The sequence below is a fragment of the Fistularia commersonii genome, chromosome 26 (genome assembly GCF_037954325.1).
Source record: "Fistularia commersonii isolate RoL2024-O1a breed Wild chromosome 26, RoL_Fcom_v1.0, whole genome shotgun sequence".
Classification (NCBI taxonomy): domain Eukaryota; kingdom Metazoa; phylum Chordata; class Actinopteri; order Syngnathiformes; family Fistulariidae; genus Fistularia; species Fistularia commersonii.
In genome coordinates, this window is record NC_141309.1 from 5,429,521 (window position 1) to 5,446,427 (window position 16,907).

Genomic DNA, 16,907 nt, shown 5'->3' on the forward strand with positions numbered 1-16,907 from the left:
ATGATTCGATGATGATGTAAATATGTCTGAATGTAACCTGAACTTATAAGAGAGGGTTGAAACAGTACACCAGGCCTAATAGACAGAAATTACAGTATTTATGCTTCATTTGGCTGAAAAGATCTTGGTTGAGGAAAAGGTGGAAGATAATGAAATAACAATTTGCCAGGGAAGCCAGAATGTCAAAACAAAACTTGACAAAAATAAAATGACAAAAATCAACTGCTGAGCGATGAAGGAAGGTTTTTTTTTTGTATAATTTTTCCCCTCAGTTCGGAGATTTGATAAACAAAACAGAAGAGAAAGAAAATAAATGGCCAAAATTATGAAAGAGATAATTTGATTACAAAAACAGAAGGGTAAATAACTGTGGTGTGCGGTAATAAGACTACCTAAACAGCATCTCCAGCTTGCTGATAATGATGTACACAATTCAGTGTATCATACTATATCATGACGGCAACTGCGGGTCCACTTCCTGGCAGATATACTTGTCTAATAGGCCTTTATAGCAACGCAAACAAACAATGAGTCAGAACAGACCGTTTGCCTTTTCACTGAAAATCACCAATGCAGACGCCACGTCATTTAACATCATCCTCTCCGAACGGAAAGTCTCGACTGGTTCAAAAAACAAACATGATTAAGGAACAGCACATTAAAAGACTATTAGGTAATAGATCAGGAAGACGATTACGCACAACAAAAGAAACAGATCCTCATCTCGTGGACACACTGAGCATTAGCTGGGGAAAAGTATGATAACAGTGTTAATACTATGTAGGTATGCAGCGTATTATTGCGCACATAAATAGAAATCCTTTAAATGTGTGTTTAGTCCTGGATATTTGTGTCACACTTTTCTGCTTGACAGTGTCACGGTGCTTTAAATTACAACCTGCACCAATGCATTTCCCCTTACTAAGCAAAGACAAAGCCCCGATCCCAGTGGCTATTGTGATTCTTCAGGACACTAATGAGGGGAAAAACACTACCCACTGAAAGAAGCATCGACAGTTGGTCAGAAAGAACATGTTCCTTTGCAGCAATTACAATAAATCTGGTCATAGTCCTTAAAATCCCTGAAACTCAGTGAGTTGCTGGCATCATTTTTGAGTGCAAAGATGGATGAGACCTGATTTAAGTTCAGCGCTACTCCTCTAAAAAAGTTGGTAGAAAACAAAAAGGGAGGAGGAGAAAAATCTAATGTTGAAGGCTGCACTCAAATTAAAGAGCACAAAAAGTACAGGACCACCTGCATCAGACTCACAAAAGGGTCAGCTACTGGGACAAGGACAGTCTCAGCAGTGTTAGTAGAAAGCCTATTGTGAAATTTAGGAACATTTACACAACCAACTATATTTGAAATGTAAGAGTGAAGATATGAAACTGTAAAGTTTAAAAGTCTTGAACGCCGTTCGCAAACACCAACTTTAATTGACTCGAGTTTTGCAGAACTAAATATAGTTTCGGCGTCAACAGACAAAATGATAAAAACATAAATCAGATTGTGCCATTGGGCTGAAACAAGATGTGATTCAGATCACGATATAGAATCTCCCACTATCATATTAATGACTTTCAATGCCACACAGCGAACCTGTTCATCCACAATCAGTTTTCCTGCATTTTTATTTTATTTTTTATTAAACCGGGACTCAACAATAGCGATGATTAATGAGTTTGCAGTCTGACATAGGATAGATGGCGATAAGGTCTACAGACTCACCCAGGAGTTCTGGATTGGACGCAGTAATAATGTTGGCCAGACAGGTGTTGATGGATATTAAAAAAAGCTTCACAACATATAAAAAGAAAAGCGGCAACACGATCACGGGGAGACTTGTAAACATGAATATTAATACGCCGTTAAGAAAAATCAGCCGACATTCAGGTCAAGAAAGGGCGTTTTAAAAGGGCGTGCTGGGGTTCTGAGCAAGACACGATGTGCACGCACCGGCCCGTTGGTGAAACATTGATGAGTCACCAGAAATGATTGGGTTGATTAAAGCTCTGGGAGAACGTCACGGTCTGACATTTAGGCCTGCGCCGCTTGACACCAGCCGACCCAGGCGGAGAAAAGCGTGACCAGGCTCGAGATAGCGGCAAATGTTGAGTGGTCAAGAACCTTTTTCCTCATTAACCCACCACATCAGAGTTAAGTATTTGGCTCCGGATGAGATAAAGCTAAACTGACTGGCTTTTTTTTTTTTTTTTTGGTTTGTTTGTTTGTTATTCCAGAAACTAAAAAAAAATCGGAGGTGCCGGTAGTGGTTGAAGCAGGATCAGCAGGGGGGAGCAGAACCCAAGGTTAGAAAGGAAGCGCTGGTACCCGACTCAGCAAAAATGGAAGAGGCTTGTTCCGTAAACAAGATGACATTGTGTGCGTATGTGTATTTCATTACCGCTCGCCTATGTCTGCGCCAAAATCTGAGGTTTATATACAGTTTTAAAACTGCTGTGATTGGTTCTTGAAGTGTCCACAATGTAGGCAACTAGTGAAACAGCTGACAATGACGGCCAGGGTACAGAAAAAATATTTAAAAAAAGGGCTACTGTTATAAGATATAGTTATCTATTATAAGCAATCCCTTTCATATATGATTTTTTTTTATAAATAAAAATAATTTGTTGCCTGTTATTATAAATATGGGCTGTATTTTAAAGATTGGGACATTGATGCATTTATTATACAATATTAAATATATTACTATCTATAATTCATAGTGATATATAGAAATGGGGAAATAGGGATGGACTTTCAAGGTACAATATGTAATTTCAATGGTTGCTGAAGCTGATTTACTCAGGAATCTCATTCTACACTGCTTTTGCATTTCATGTGTGTGTGTGTGTGTGTGTGTGTGTGTGTGTGTGTGTGTGTGTATCTTATTATTTATTCGTTAAAACATTTTATGAAGCATCAAAACAGGAGCCCCCAGGGACTGAGAGCGACCCATGCAGGCAAGAAGTGTACGGCATAAGAAGGAATAAAGCAGGGAGGAAATGAAAACTGAGGCGCCAGGAAAGAAAAAAAAGACGTAATTGGCGGACAGACAAGAAGCTAAAAAAGAATTTTAAAAAGGTGAAAATCACAACTAATGGAGAAAATGAAGGGAGACAACTATAAGGGGAAAAAGGCATGTGTAGATGAGCAAGGGCAGAGGGGATTTTTTTTCTCCTTTTTTTATGAAATGTCAGATTGATGCTTTGATATTGGAAAATTGGGAAGTCAGGGGGGGAGGTGAGGCAAGAACTGGAAGATTCCAGCTGTTCTTCTTATCTTCACCTCCCTCCTTCCTTCACTCCCTCCTTCTCTCATTTCCTCTCCAGCCATTCACAGGATAACAGTGTCAGGTGGAAGAGGAGTCACAGGGAGACGAAGATCTGAGAAAACTGTCGCCCTTAGTTCTGCATTGAAGATGACTTGACACATGCACGCGCATGTGTGTGTTTGTGTATGTGTGAGTCTGTGTGTACATACAGACACACACATTCACAGATGTTCCTAGTGGGTGTCAGTGACGACATCACAGGGTCGACGCACTAACACAGCATGTGGCCGCAGAAATTAGGTCAGCGTGAACGATGACACGCATGCACCGACACAAATGTGAAATAAAACATAAAATCTTGCATCAGTTGTTCTCACCAAGAAGCCAGCAAAATGGTTTGTGTGTCTCTGGCATTATTTAAATCATTTCAGGGATTAGATGTTCATTCAGAGTGTAAATGCATTTAAGATTATGTTAACTGTCTTTGCAAACCCCTCTGCCTCGTGAGTCTGTCAGCAGATCTTTTCAATGTGATTCGGTTCCTGCACACACCTTCACAATGTATGTGTGTTAGATTGATGATTAAAATATCAGTTTCCCAGGAGTGATTGTGGAGCAGTGCCACAGATGGGTTTGGCTATTTCAGAGATGCACAACTACACATTTTCACATTCTTCATCTTTACTCCTTTGAGCCTCTTAATAAACTCATCGTCACACCCACCTCAAGAAAGCCTACTCTTCACACACATCAATTAAGCTGGCAAAGCCCAGCTCTGCTTCTCGAATCTGTAAATTAATCTTAAATATTCCATACTGAAATCCTTGCTCCTTAGAGAAATTTCAAGTTAGTCTACCAGGTTACAGCTTTAATATTCTTGTAGTGGTCTGATCATTGCCTCTTTTTATCTCGCATTACATCAACCAATGGAGAATAATAAATTTATCGCAGCAGGTAAAATCAATACCCGTGCATGGTAGTCCGATCCAAATGACAGAATCGTGCTTTATATGTAACAATATTTGTGTTGAGCACACAAAACGTAGTGCTCAATGATGCACGTCCAGCGAGGCAACATCCTACAGCAGGGCTTTCAATACAGTGCCAGTCACAGAAATAGACTGGTGACTGAGGCCAACTGGGGCCGCTGTTGACATCCAAAGTATCAATTAAGTAGCAAAGTATTTGTATTAAGAAAAAAAATAATAATAATCGCCCCATGATGCAATCCAGTTGCTCACTAATTATCAAACCCTGAATGTGGGCGTCACCCAAAGTAATGCTTTAGCGAGTCAATGATTTCAAGTGCAGGTTCAAGTTAAATGCACTTAACTATAGAGCATGGCTGTTGGAATTCCTTCTGCCTCCTTAGGGTGCATCGGTTTTCCGCCATACATGCCAAACCTTGCACTCTCCCTCCTGACCTAAGCTTTAAATACAAGCAAATGGTCCATGGGTCCAATTTCATTAGGTTACAGTTTCTGAAATGTGTTTTTTTTTTTTTTTTTGTTAAACAGAGTGGGTTCTTTGTCCAAGCTGCCGTTCTAAAATTTCGGAGTTCTGAGCCTGTTTAGTTTGGTAAAGCCAGGAGTTTGGTTCCTGTGGCATAGCTCTGTGAGTTTACAGCATGAGCAGACATTTATTGTCAAGTATCAACAGGATGAATAATAGTTGTCAATGTGTTAAGCGCTGATAGTTAATTACCTAAAGTGTTTCTCGAAAAAAATATGTCATTTTCTGAAATTTTTGACAGCAGGTCAAATTCAACATATTGCATCTGGTAATGGAAAAGAGGAGCCACAGTGAGGTGTCAGATGAAGAGCTGCAGGCGACAGGCTGCGATGTCTCACAGATAACCTTTTCCTTGCAGTGTCAGTTATTCACAGACTCACACAGTTTGCAGCTAAAAAATCTGATTGCTCTTCCTCAAGAAAGGATGAAAGTATGTCATATATTACCGGACTATTAAAGAAAAACATTTTATTTGGTAGTTCTAGAATAATAAATACTAGTAGTAAACCGGATGTTCTATTTCCACCCAGGGCGGCACGGTGGCGCAGCGGCTAGCGCTTCAACCTCACACCACAGATTCTGTGCGGAGTCTGCATGTTCTCCCTGTGTCTGAGTGGGTTTCCTCCAGGTTATCCTGTTTCCTCCAACAGTCCAAAAATATTGGGTTAATTAGGGAAGATTTGGGAAAAATTTCCCCAAATGAATGACTGAATGGTTGTTTGTCTATATATGTGGCGATGCGATTGACCGGCAACCAGTCCAGGGTGTACCCCACTTCTTTTATAGGCTCCAGCATCCTCCACTACCATTAGTGCAGGATAAGCAGCAGAAGATGGATGGACATTACCACCAATTTCACCAAGTTTCAGATGAAACGACAATACAATTTGATTGATTGAAAATTTTAAGACCATGTTAAGAAAATTGTTGGTGAATGCAGTTAAAAGCCATACTTTTGAATATTTTAAAGCATTTTAGTCGCGGCCAGTAACAAGGGATACAGCATTCAAGTGCAGCATTCACCTTTTTTTTTTTGTTAAGGGGTAATAATATGCGCCACAGTGTTACAACATTTTTTGAGCATGTAGGCGGCTCTACCAACCCCTCAATCCTGGCCATTCTATGCAAATTTATATGGTGACAAAAAAAACTCTGCAAAAATATTTTAAAAAATATATATCAAATAAAAGCATAAAATATGCACACAGGGGCAAAACAATGCAGATGGTGTTGATAATACATTGGTCAACGTTGCAGGGCTTTCTGATGGATCAAGAGCAAGATGATTTGCTCCCTTTCGGTCGTCTATCAGGGAGCTAGGAGAGGTCCAAATCAATGCTAATGTTAATGAGTCATTTCTACCAGTTGCGTGAACACCCCACCTTTCGCTAATGATTGAAATGAATTTCATTAGCTTTATTAGGTGATATACTGTGTGTCAATGTCTGGTTTACAGCATACAGCGTTGCTCCAGTGTGACCGATAATGTCAATGAATGCTGGCAGACACAAAATTTGCATGTTAACTAATCGGTCCATGATGACAATTTCATCATCAAGATTAAAGACCGAAAATGTTTTCACTTTAATCTTATTATTCAATACTATCCATTTATGCTATGCTTGGGTGATCTATTTTATTTACACCAAGTACAGCTAAGTAAAATTAGTTGTGACTTAAATATAAGCCATTGCTTGCTTTCCAATATTTTCCAATATATATATATTTGAGTTTTTCTCCATCTTTATTAATTTTTCAAGCCCTTCATTCAACCAAACAGAGAAATTAGTGACATCCACGCTGACCTGAGGTGGTGTGACAAAAATAATCACTGACAATAGCACTGGGCCTCTGTCTTATTTACATTCTTGTTAGCTGCAGTAGTTTTCAGGTAAAATGAATAAAGGAGTCAACTCGGGACAAAATAATGTCAAGGTAAATTTCAGAAGAGGCTTGTGAATGCCAGTGCCCATGTTGCTGTTGAAAATAAACAATGCTTAAAAAAAAAACAGAGGGCTTCATGCAGTTTTGATGTGAATATCGAATCATTTGAAACTACCTCCGTCTGTGAGAGGAAGGCCGCGGTGACCCGCTGTGTCTTGCTGCTGGATTTTCCAGGCTTCTCAAACTGACCACTGATGTAATAGTGGCCTGGACCAGGAACTCCCTGATGGGATCACAGAGGGACAGAGGGAGAAAATCACATACTTGAGTTTGTTTGTTGATATCACTTTGCCTTTTATTTGAGGTTGCCCGCCCATTCTAACTGTATATAAAGAGCATACAGTAAAATGAGCATGTAATTCATGACATTGTATAACCTGATTATTTAGCCAAAACAAAGAAAAGGAAGTTCATCAAATATAAACAGAGCTTAGGACAATCCAGAAAGACACAGGAAGCTGAACTGCAAATGTGTGCATCCACTTAAACACAATTTAGCAAGAACATGCGCCAGCCCGAGAACATCACTTCAGTGCATCGCTGAGTGTGTAGCGAGGTGAGTGGACTCATCCTACCCTAATCTAAAATCCAGGAATATAGGGTATACTCTGCAACCTGACCGCAATGCCAAAGACCTGAGCTCTTCACTATGTCAGACAGCACATTCTGAGCCATACTGATGATATTCCATCAGACACTGTAAATAGAAAGCCAGCTAAAACCACTAGACCTTACATAGATGCTGACAATAAGAAGGAAATCTATTCCCACGCTCATGATGAATCCAGCCAGGATTTTTTTTTGTACTTGTGGTTAACCCAATGGGGGGTTTAACTAGATGTGCAGTAAAATCCCGTTGATTTCTTAATCGTGGTGAATTTCAGCATGTGTTCCTGGGGCTCAATGTCCTGTCATAAAACACCGTGAAGAAACAAGCATCTTTTCCGCTGTGAATATGACATATGTTATGTGGGTAAATAAAAAGCGGCCGCTGAGTTTGTTTGTTTTTGTTTAGGATCTGCACTCTGACAGTTGAGTGCAAGAACACACATTTTGATTGTTGCAGCTGTGACAGATTTTGTTGTGACAGTTAAGGCCAATACACAAAAAGTCAAGAGTCCCTGCATGCACAGCTGCAACCTCTGAGCTCAAAAATGACACTGGAAAGGTGCTACCGGGTCAGATTATACAAGTCGTATTGCAATAGTCTCAGATCATGAAACTTCTTGCGGTCTTTGTGGGAATGCAATTCATTAAACAGTGTTGGCTACCAAATGATGGCTTTCCGCAACAATGAATCGACTGTTAGGGATTTCCTAGACATGGCTATTTTTGCCCTGAGTAGGAGCAGGTAATGTCTGCAATAATGACAAGCTAAAGCACAATATGGACAGGATATGGAAAATGAGGAAAAGATGGGGAGGTATTTGCTGCAAAGCTGAGAAAGAAATGGAATAACACTCACAGCGTTGTCTCCCAGCATCCAAAAATAAACAGGTGTTGCATATGTTACAGCAACCATAATAATGGTGTTACATGAAGTTGACATCATTTTGAGCAAGGGCGGATAATAAAGCATCATTTTCATGCCGTAAAAATAAGGCGGCATAGTAGTAGAGCCCATCCCATTTTTATTTTGATTCGAGAGATACGCAAATTGATGGCCTCTTTAAGGGGTTTGCTCAGTCTCTGCCCTTGGCCTGTCAGAATGTCTGCTTAACGGAAAAAATCCTACACAAAGACTCTTAAACTCTATGGGACACCAACTGCCCCAAGTCATTAGGGCCAGACTGTCTGCTGATCTCAAGGAAGTAAAGGTGTTTGTCCTGAGTGTCCCCACTGTGGGTAATGACCCATCTGGTCGGTATGTGTGTGTGTGCGTGTGTGTGTGTGTGTGTGTGCGTGTGTAAGCGCATGTGAGGTGAGGTGTCAAGTACTAATGATGACTGATGAAGGTGCAGCCATCGTGGCAGGGGGTCCATATATGGATCGTGAATGTAGCGTTGTTGTTTCAAAGTCATACTCATAAATAATCGCATTGACAAAAACATGTTTACTTGTTACCAAAGTTATTCATCTCATATAATGAACACGGATATAATGGTATATCTGGGAGTAAGGACACACGCCTTACTTACCCCAGCCCAGATGCTTTCAGTTGAGAGGTTTACGATGCAATATGCTTATTAATTCCTCTCATATCTAAGAGAATTTAAACACCCAAATGAAGAGATAAGAGAAATGAAAAAGCAGGGGGGAGCCGGCAGAATAAGATGTTCAAGAAAGGGGAGGGTGAGAAGAAAAGCACAGATGTGAGTCCTTGACAGTGGGGATACATTCACTTCACTCTCCACAAATCCAGTCCAACATTTTTCAGACTCTGCCTCAGATTATAAGGCATCATAAAACACTACTCTGCTCTCACACTCAAGTTCATATGCAGGTGAGTAACTCCCCTCCATTCAACCATTGTGTGTGTGTGTGTGTGTGTGTGTGTGTGTGTGTGTGTGTGTGTGTGTGTGTGTGTGTGTGTGTATAGGTACACCTGTTTGGTTGCCAATCTTTAATTTAAGCTTATGTTATACTGCCCTCTGTGGGTAAATGAGAAAATTATAAACCAAAAACGTGTTGAATGGGTTCAGTCAAAAAACTTTGAAGAAGAAATGTTTTCTTCGCCACTGAAATACTCAAATGAGGTTCATTTTTACTTTGAAGAATTTGAATGGATTTGAATTGAAAATGTATCCAAATCAATTTGTAATGTGAAAAGAATATAGCTATTTGTCAAACTGATTAAAATGTGTAGTTGCTCCTCCAAGGGAAAGACTCAGATATGCTGTGTCATCTCAATGCCAGTTTTCTATGACCATTAAGCTTCTCCAGGCAGATGTTGCAGATTTGCAACAGCCAAATATCAGATTTTTCCTGCAACTACAACTTAATTTGAGCCTGAGAGGGTTAAAACACTATAAAGAAGATATGATTTCCCAATGTTATGTGTTTGTGTACTTTAAAACATTTGAATAAGAATGAAAAAAAAAAAAGTTGAATATTTTTAACAAACATCCTCCAGCAATGATTTTAAATCATTCGGTATTAGTGCAGGAAAAGGAAATCTCCCACCATGAGTAAAATCCAATACCTCAAGATGAGTAAAGGAAGAAAAGGTTGCAGACTGATGCTCTCCAAGAGCACAAATCTCCACAAGGGTTCATGATTTTTTATTTTTTTTTGTCATATCAGGGAAGACATAACACACATTCTTTGATATCTATAAACCACATTTGAATCTAGCATGTTAAATAGAGGATCATTTGAATCAAAAAAGGTAAATATTGCAATATTCAATAGTCTTTGTTTTCGGAGTGTAACATGCAAAGATACAAGTGCACTTTTTTCTTCACCTTTCTTGTGAAATGCTTTGTATATTTGAAAAACTGCTCCCCCCTCCCCCCCCCCCCATGGAGTGACTGTCAAATTGTACAATTTAATTACTCACATTAAAAAAAAAGAACAATACAAGAGTGAAGTTTTCATTGCTCCTAACATAAATATGGAGCAACTCTGGTTATAAATGAGAGCAGCAGCATTGTGGTTGTACACACAGTAACCTGGTCCCTTCATTTACATAAACATGCAGTGCAGAACTCCAGCTCATTATTCAAAGAAATACAATGAGGAGTGAATAAACAATAAATCAAGTTTGAATGGATGTCTATGGTTAACATGAGGCATCAGAGCGGTACAGTGTGTAACCATCTGATCTGATAAGCCCCCAGGGTTTAGGTGCACTGATATTACCCGCTAAAATTCTAATAAATGGAGACAATAACTCTGATGAAATGCAAAAACAAGTCTGCTTCATTTTAGTATCTTCTTTCCACTGATCTTTATGAGAAGGAGAATCTGCTTTGTCACCTTTTCCGCCCGAAATATAGTGGAATTATCTTGTTAATCCTGATAAACGTAATGCATTCTCTTGTGCGAACAATGCCCATTTGCATTTTTAAACAGGAAAATACTTTACAGTTGACAATTCAAGCATTGTTTGATTTCAAATTTATTTATATTTGATCAAAATGATGAAAATCTGATTGAATAGAATGAGTGAGGGGTTCTTTTTCTTTTTTTAAGAGAGAATCATAAAGAGAAATGTGAAAGGAATCACTTGTCTGTTTGCTGTGGCCAAGTTTAAAGCTCACTACTTGAAAAATGTAGAACGGTGGTAATATACTCTTAAATACCAAGACATTATATTAATTACAGTACAATCACTATAAGGGTATAATTCAGTAAGGCCATTAAAACAGTTAAATACTGTTTTGAGTCGAAGACTGGAGTCGAGATAAGGGGGGAAATTATGGTGTCCAGTAAAAATACAATAAAATCTTACATATGTCTGAAATCAGGCACTGGAGAAAATGTTTTTGCATGTGTGTGCTGTTCAGAGCGGAATCACAAGGTATACGCTACAGAAGAAAGAGCATCCTTTTGTCCTCTGCAATAGAAGGAATTCTTAACCACTTAAGTGTATATTTCATTTTCTCTAAAGTTGACAGATATGTCAACTTTAGAGCATGCTGCTGCAGCCATGCTCGGTCTAGCAGGACCAGTAAGTTATCATGGTTAAGACAGATGTTGCACATCAGTGAATCCAGCTGCTTGATTCGTTTCTCTAAACTCCTACTTAAGGGTTTACCAGAGTCTTGTAAAAGTCAGTGGAAGACATAGTGGCTGCTGCTCAGTAAATGTAGCTTTGAACTGACATTCAGCAACATAGCTTTTTATAACACTGTTGTATGAAACAAAATCAAAGACAGAGGGAAAACAAATAATTCAGTTCTATTAAAATGCTTTTCAAAATCATCCAAATGAAATTGCCCATGCGGCCGTTGAGCTTGAGACGGAGACGAAAAATGAAAGACAATAGGCCGTGTTTACTGCAAGGCAAACACAGGTTTAATTAATAACATTAATTTTGTTAGCCGGGCTAGGGTAGCGGTATTGTTTATATCGGCTTACTGGAATGGCAGTGACTCTAAACCGAACACGGCCATAAATAATTCTGTTAATTAAAGCTGAATTAACTCAACAATGACATCTCCACTGACCGCCAAAAAAAAAAAAAGCCCCCTATAACAATTTGTCCGGCAGCATACTATCTGGAAAGGTGATGGTCGCCATGCCACAGTTTGCAATTCTTACTGCTCTTTAATTTTGTGAACATCTGCAAACCAATGGGATAAGACAATTGACTGGGACTGTCTCGGACCGTCTTAACACCAATTGTGTTGCTGAAAGCATACGCTTCAGTATAAACCTTTCTGTTGGCTGAGTCTGTATCAATGGCCTCTGTCTGCTTTTCACTATTTGAAACACAATCACTGGCTTATTAGAGACAGTATGATTACTGGTAATGTGTGTGTATGTAGTATATTTTCATTAAATTTGGGAATTTAAGCCTCTGCTCCTCTATTATCCCTTATTACACTGTATGTATAAAGTAAGCAAAAAAGTATAATTTAGCTGGAAAATTCTCTGAAAAGCCGTTAACAGTATAAACTAGCCAGTTCCAGGGTTTCATTCTTAGCACCATTAAGGTTTTTCTCCTGACTGAGAAAGATAAACAGATGCAAAATTAGCACCTCCCTGTTTCTCTCTCACAAGGTAAAAGCACACAGTCAATGCCTGGGACAAAAGTGTGTATGATTTTATATTTTAAAAAGGAAGATAAATTCCATATTACAGTTTTGAGTTTTGTGCTTTTGCCCCTTACAGTTTACAAAACCTTCACAGGTAAAATCCTCCATTAAAACCAACAAACACTCACACAGAGTCATTGACCCAATAAATAAAATACATACAAACAAACGAGATCATCCAATAAAATCTCTGAATGTAAAAAAAAGCACCAAAATGGCCAATTTAGAAAATGTTAAATATCTTTAAAAAAAAAATAATAATAATAAAAAGGTATCACAGATTCTGATTCAAGAAAGGGGACAATGGAGTGACTTTTGTGAATTCCTTGTGCAAAATATAAGCATTGCTTACAGTCTGCATCAAATTCAAGCTGGTTGTCAATGATTTGCACTGTGCAACTTGAGTGATATCCCTAACTTTGACAGCAGTGCAGAGTGAAGGGACTTTTAAAAATCAAGTCTTAGGGTTTTTTTTTTTTTTACTTTGGCTGGAGGTGAGCTTGATCACAACAACTAACAAAAGTCCCCCTCTGCTACCTCTGGTTAAAAACACCAGCGTCCTGGGGTGTACAAGCAACGGAGGCAACTTTTTTCTAGAAATATTCAAAAATGTGGCTCTCAGATTCTCATCTGCAAACCAAATAAGCACAACCTCACCTTCTTTTCTTCTTGTTTGGGAACCAACTCATGGTAACGCGGTACAATGAGCTCCGTTCTTCCCCTCTGTTCCTTGTGAAGGTTCACGTTCTCATAGAGGGTCTCCACCATTCTGGGAGAGATTATTGTGAAAACAATAATGGACACAATGAAAAAAAGAAGTTCAACAGGTGGAAACATCACAGTTCTCCTGTTCACTTTTCAATTTCCACTTTCCTCCAAATACAAGTGGGAGCATGAAGGTAAAAACAGGAGCCTTAGAAGACATTTAGAAACTATTTTAAGTGACAGCTTTTCAGTTGTTTCATTCATTTCTCACAATAGTGGCCCACTCCTTTCTCAAGGTCCAAAATAATTAGTGCCACATGCAAGTACATTTTGTGCTGAGAGCCGCTGACGATGTTTTCACCCCCGACAGACTACGGTTGCTCTTGAACCTCATTGATAAACCTAAAAATGAAAAAGAAGAATTTTTTTCGAAGAATTTCCTCACTGGCAACACTTGATGTGGCGACACATCTCGCACTGAGCCAGAGACAATCTGAAAAGGAAAGCCTGTGAGATGCCAGAGGCTTAAGTGGAACCTTGGAGGGTCCTGAGAAGAATCATGTTACGTTCTGAAAAGATTAATCAAAAATTGATATAATCATTAGTTTCAGCCCCATGACAGCACCAGTGCCATTGAAATAACAAAAAATGTTCTGAGGAAAAAACAATCAATGGACCTATTCAAGTAATTCCAAGAAGGCGCTTTGCATATAAAAAATGAAAATATTCTCCGTCACACAACTGATGCTACATTTTTAGGTAAAAATTATGATAATTGTGATTATGATAATGGTGATAATTATGAACTGTTGACCGGGTAACGTACAGTTTATCTGCCAGTAGCTGCCAATAAGTTAACCTGCATGTGAATGAAGAGTCCTGAAATCTACCCATCAATCACAATTGCCTCATGGTGACCGTCCACAGAAACCATCATCAGAAACAGTAAAATGTCACACACCTGACTCTAAGGTCAAAGTAATGTATCATTTTGTTCCTCTGTTTGCCGTGCATCTCTAGCCAGGCTCTGGGAAGCATTAAAATGAGCTAGGATATCTAATCTTACCAACCTTTCCGTTCTTTATTCATGCTTCAAACTGGCCATTAATAAGGTCTTTTATTCCATACATACATACTATTATCAGAGGTTTTGAATATTATAAGCTCATTAAATGGCCTTTATCAGCTGGATATTGGAGGGGAAGCGTCTCTGCCCAGCAGGGCGAGGTTTGCCTCACAAGCTTTGTCATCAGTATTCTTCTAATCAGACCATAGAATAATTAAAGAAGCTATAAACAAAACAAAGGATACACATGGAACCACTTTCAGTACATTTTATTTAATCATGTATTTATAACAGAATGCTTTATTTTTTAAGTCAAAATTCATTGCAAACTTTCAGAATCCTTCCGTCTTTTTTGTTTGAAAAGCTTGGCGCAAAAGCAACACTAATGTAACATTTAAATGGTACCTATTGAAATGATAATTATGATTATTGAAAAAAAAACTGCATGAAAAAGTGAGATTCATCTATATTTGTACTGTAGTGATGTCACATTATCATTTTATGGCTCTCATAATTGTAGAAGAGTAAAAATGTCAAGTGCCTGAACTATCTGATCGCACATGATGATGAAGAGCAGCAAGGCTGCGATGACTCCCGTTACATACTTCTTTCAAGGCTGATGTCAAATAAAAAAAAAACATTTTTCCTACTAACTGAAATGAATTGGCCCAGGGAATTTGAGACTTGTTTGCAAAATTACACAAAAATTAGTGCCAGAATGATGCTGACCAACAAACCGTCAGCATTCATTTGTTGTGAGGCTGTTTGTGAGGGCGTGGTTTTTCTGGCTAAATATACCGGCCGAGTTTCCCTCCCCCCGCTGTAGTAGAAACAAAACCTTCCTGTTGATTGAATTAGGGTGGTACTTTTTTACTTCATCATTCATCTAACTTTTCGAAAGGGAATACTCATATTTCCCAGCCTCAACTGACTCTATGATGCAATCAGTTTTATTCAGAATTCATTACCTCAGTTATTAGTCATCTGATTTAATAAATCACATGCAATACTCACTTCTCAGGGTAATATTGCCCTGGGCCGGGTCCATCCTCCACTGCCAGTTCACCTCTCCTCCCTGTCATGTTGCCAAAGTGGACACCTTTATACTTCTGCACTGAACTCATCTCAGACTACAGAGAAAGAAAACAAGAAAGAGAAGAGACAGGGTTTTTTTTTTTTTTTAAAGAACAGTGTAGGCGAGGGGTTGATGGCCAAGCAGAAAGAATGACAGAACAAAGATGAGAAGAGGAGGCAGGGAATTAGACGAGAAATGATAAATGGACGGACAAAATAAACTCGTCCTCAGTTATCTGGATTCTCTTCCAGTTGAAGCACATGAAGTTTGAGGCTGAGCTAAATGTTAAGTTCAGCCAAATGCCAAAGTGTGTCAAAATCTAACGGGGGCCTTCTGCCCGGTCTTATCTGTTTTACAGCCTTTTTATCTGCCTCAGGCCTTTAAGATACAGCCATTCCACCCTGCAGCTTAACAACTCACTGAAAAATACAGTTGCCAGATGCAGCTGAGTTTTTTTTTCCCCTCAAAAAACTAACGCAGATGAGTTTTAAAGAAAAAAACAAGGGTTTCAAAACAAAAATATTTACCATTGGATAGTGCAGAATTTGTTGTGAAAAGTACCCCTGAGGTGCAGGTTTTCATTTTATACACTAATCAAATCTAAACAGTGTTTATAAGCACAAATACATTTCTACTGACAGCATTGAATACATCCCTCTGTTCAATCGCGTTGATCACAGAGGATTGTTAGTGGGCTGCTCAAATCGTTAAAAAAAAACAAAGTACAAAATAAAAAAGTCAGGTTATTTTTAAGTAAATCAATAACCATGTGCCAAAGTAAAATGCGAAGGAAATATAACAGCAACTTCAAGAGTCTGTGAACAAGTCAGTCTGGAATTTAAAGAGGGGGCTTGAATATCTCTTTAATAATCACTGAAAATCAGAAAATCATTTGGAGCACCATGAAAAAAATAAATTGAAAAAAATCCCATGTTTCTCTTTGTAATTCTGAATGATATGAACAAATCCTGATAACTTGATGCTTTACATTCATGTCAATGACACTATCATTTCTGCTGAGTGCATCCCAAGTTTCCATTGTGTTCCATAACATTGGTTGCCAATACTGGAAACTCTCACGCAGTTAGTCTCCACAGAACAGACTGCGCTGCACTTGCAGTCCAACAGAGTCCAATGAATAACATTTAGATTGGTAGCTGGATCACTTGGGTCGACCTGAGATGTCATCAGATTGTTAAATCTTGGCATTTTGGCCTTCTGGTAAAAGCTCAGAAAAACAAAATGTGAAACGAGGTCCACAGACTGACTACGGAATGACGATCCATCATCAAATGATGGTTATACAGTATGCGAAGGCTGGCTGGATGCACTGACAGCAACACGATGGTCTGTTCCCAATTATTTTATCACACTTGCTCACCAATGCTCACCACCAGCCAGTATGGCGGGATTACAGGATAATTAGGCAATCGTGAGGGATTTTTTAAGGGGGATTTTTTTGGTTCGATTCCAGAGTTCCTCCTAGACTGTAAAAGCATTGATGAGCAAGACATTGCTCCCACTGCTCATGGTCCATACATGATGGGGAAAGATGCAGAGGATAATAAGCTAAAGAAGACCAAAGCTAAACGGGATGTTTCTTGCCAATACCGGATCCATTATTTGTA

General features: G+C 38.9%; 1 protein-coding gene across 2 annotated transcripts in view; it reads right to left on the bottom strand.

The window, feature by feature from the left end:
* Positions 1-16,907, bottom strand: part of stpg2 (sperm-tail PG-rich repeat containing 2) — a 35,421-nt gene that overhangs the window by 8,068 nt on the left and 10,446 nt on the right. For both annotated transcript variants that reach the window (XM_086174390.1, XM_086174391.1), the window contains exons 5-7: positions 15,219-15,334; positions 13,091-13,202; positions 6,847-6,954 (exon numbers count right to left, since the gene is read on the bottom strand). In XM_086174390.1, the coding sequence (XP_086030516.1) occupies positions 6,847-6,954; positions 13,091-13,202; positions 15,219-15,334 (336 nt within the window). The remainder of the gene's footprint in view (positions 1-6,846; positions 6,955-13,090; positions 13,203-15,218; positions 15,335-16,907) is intronic.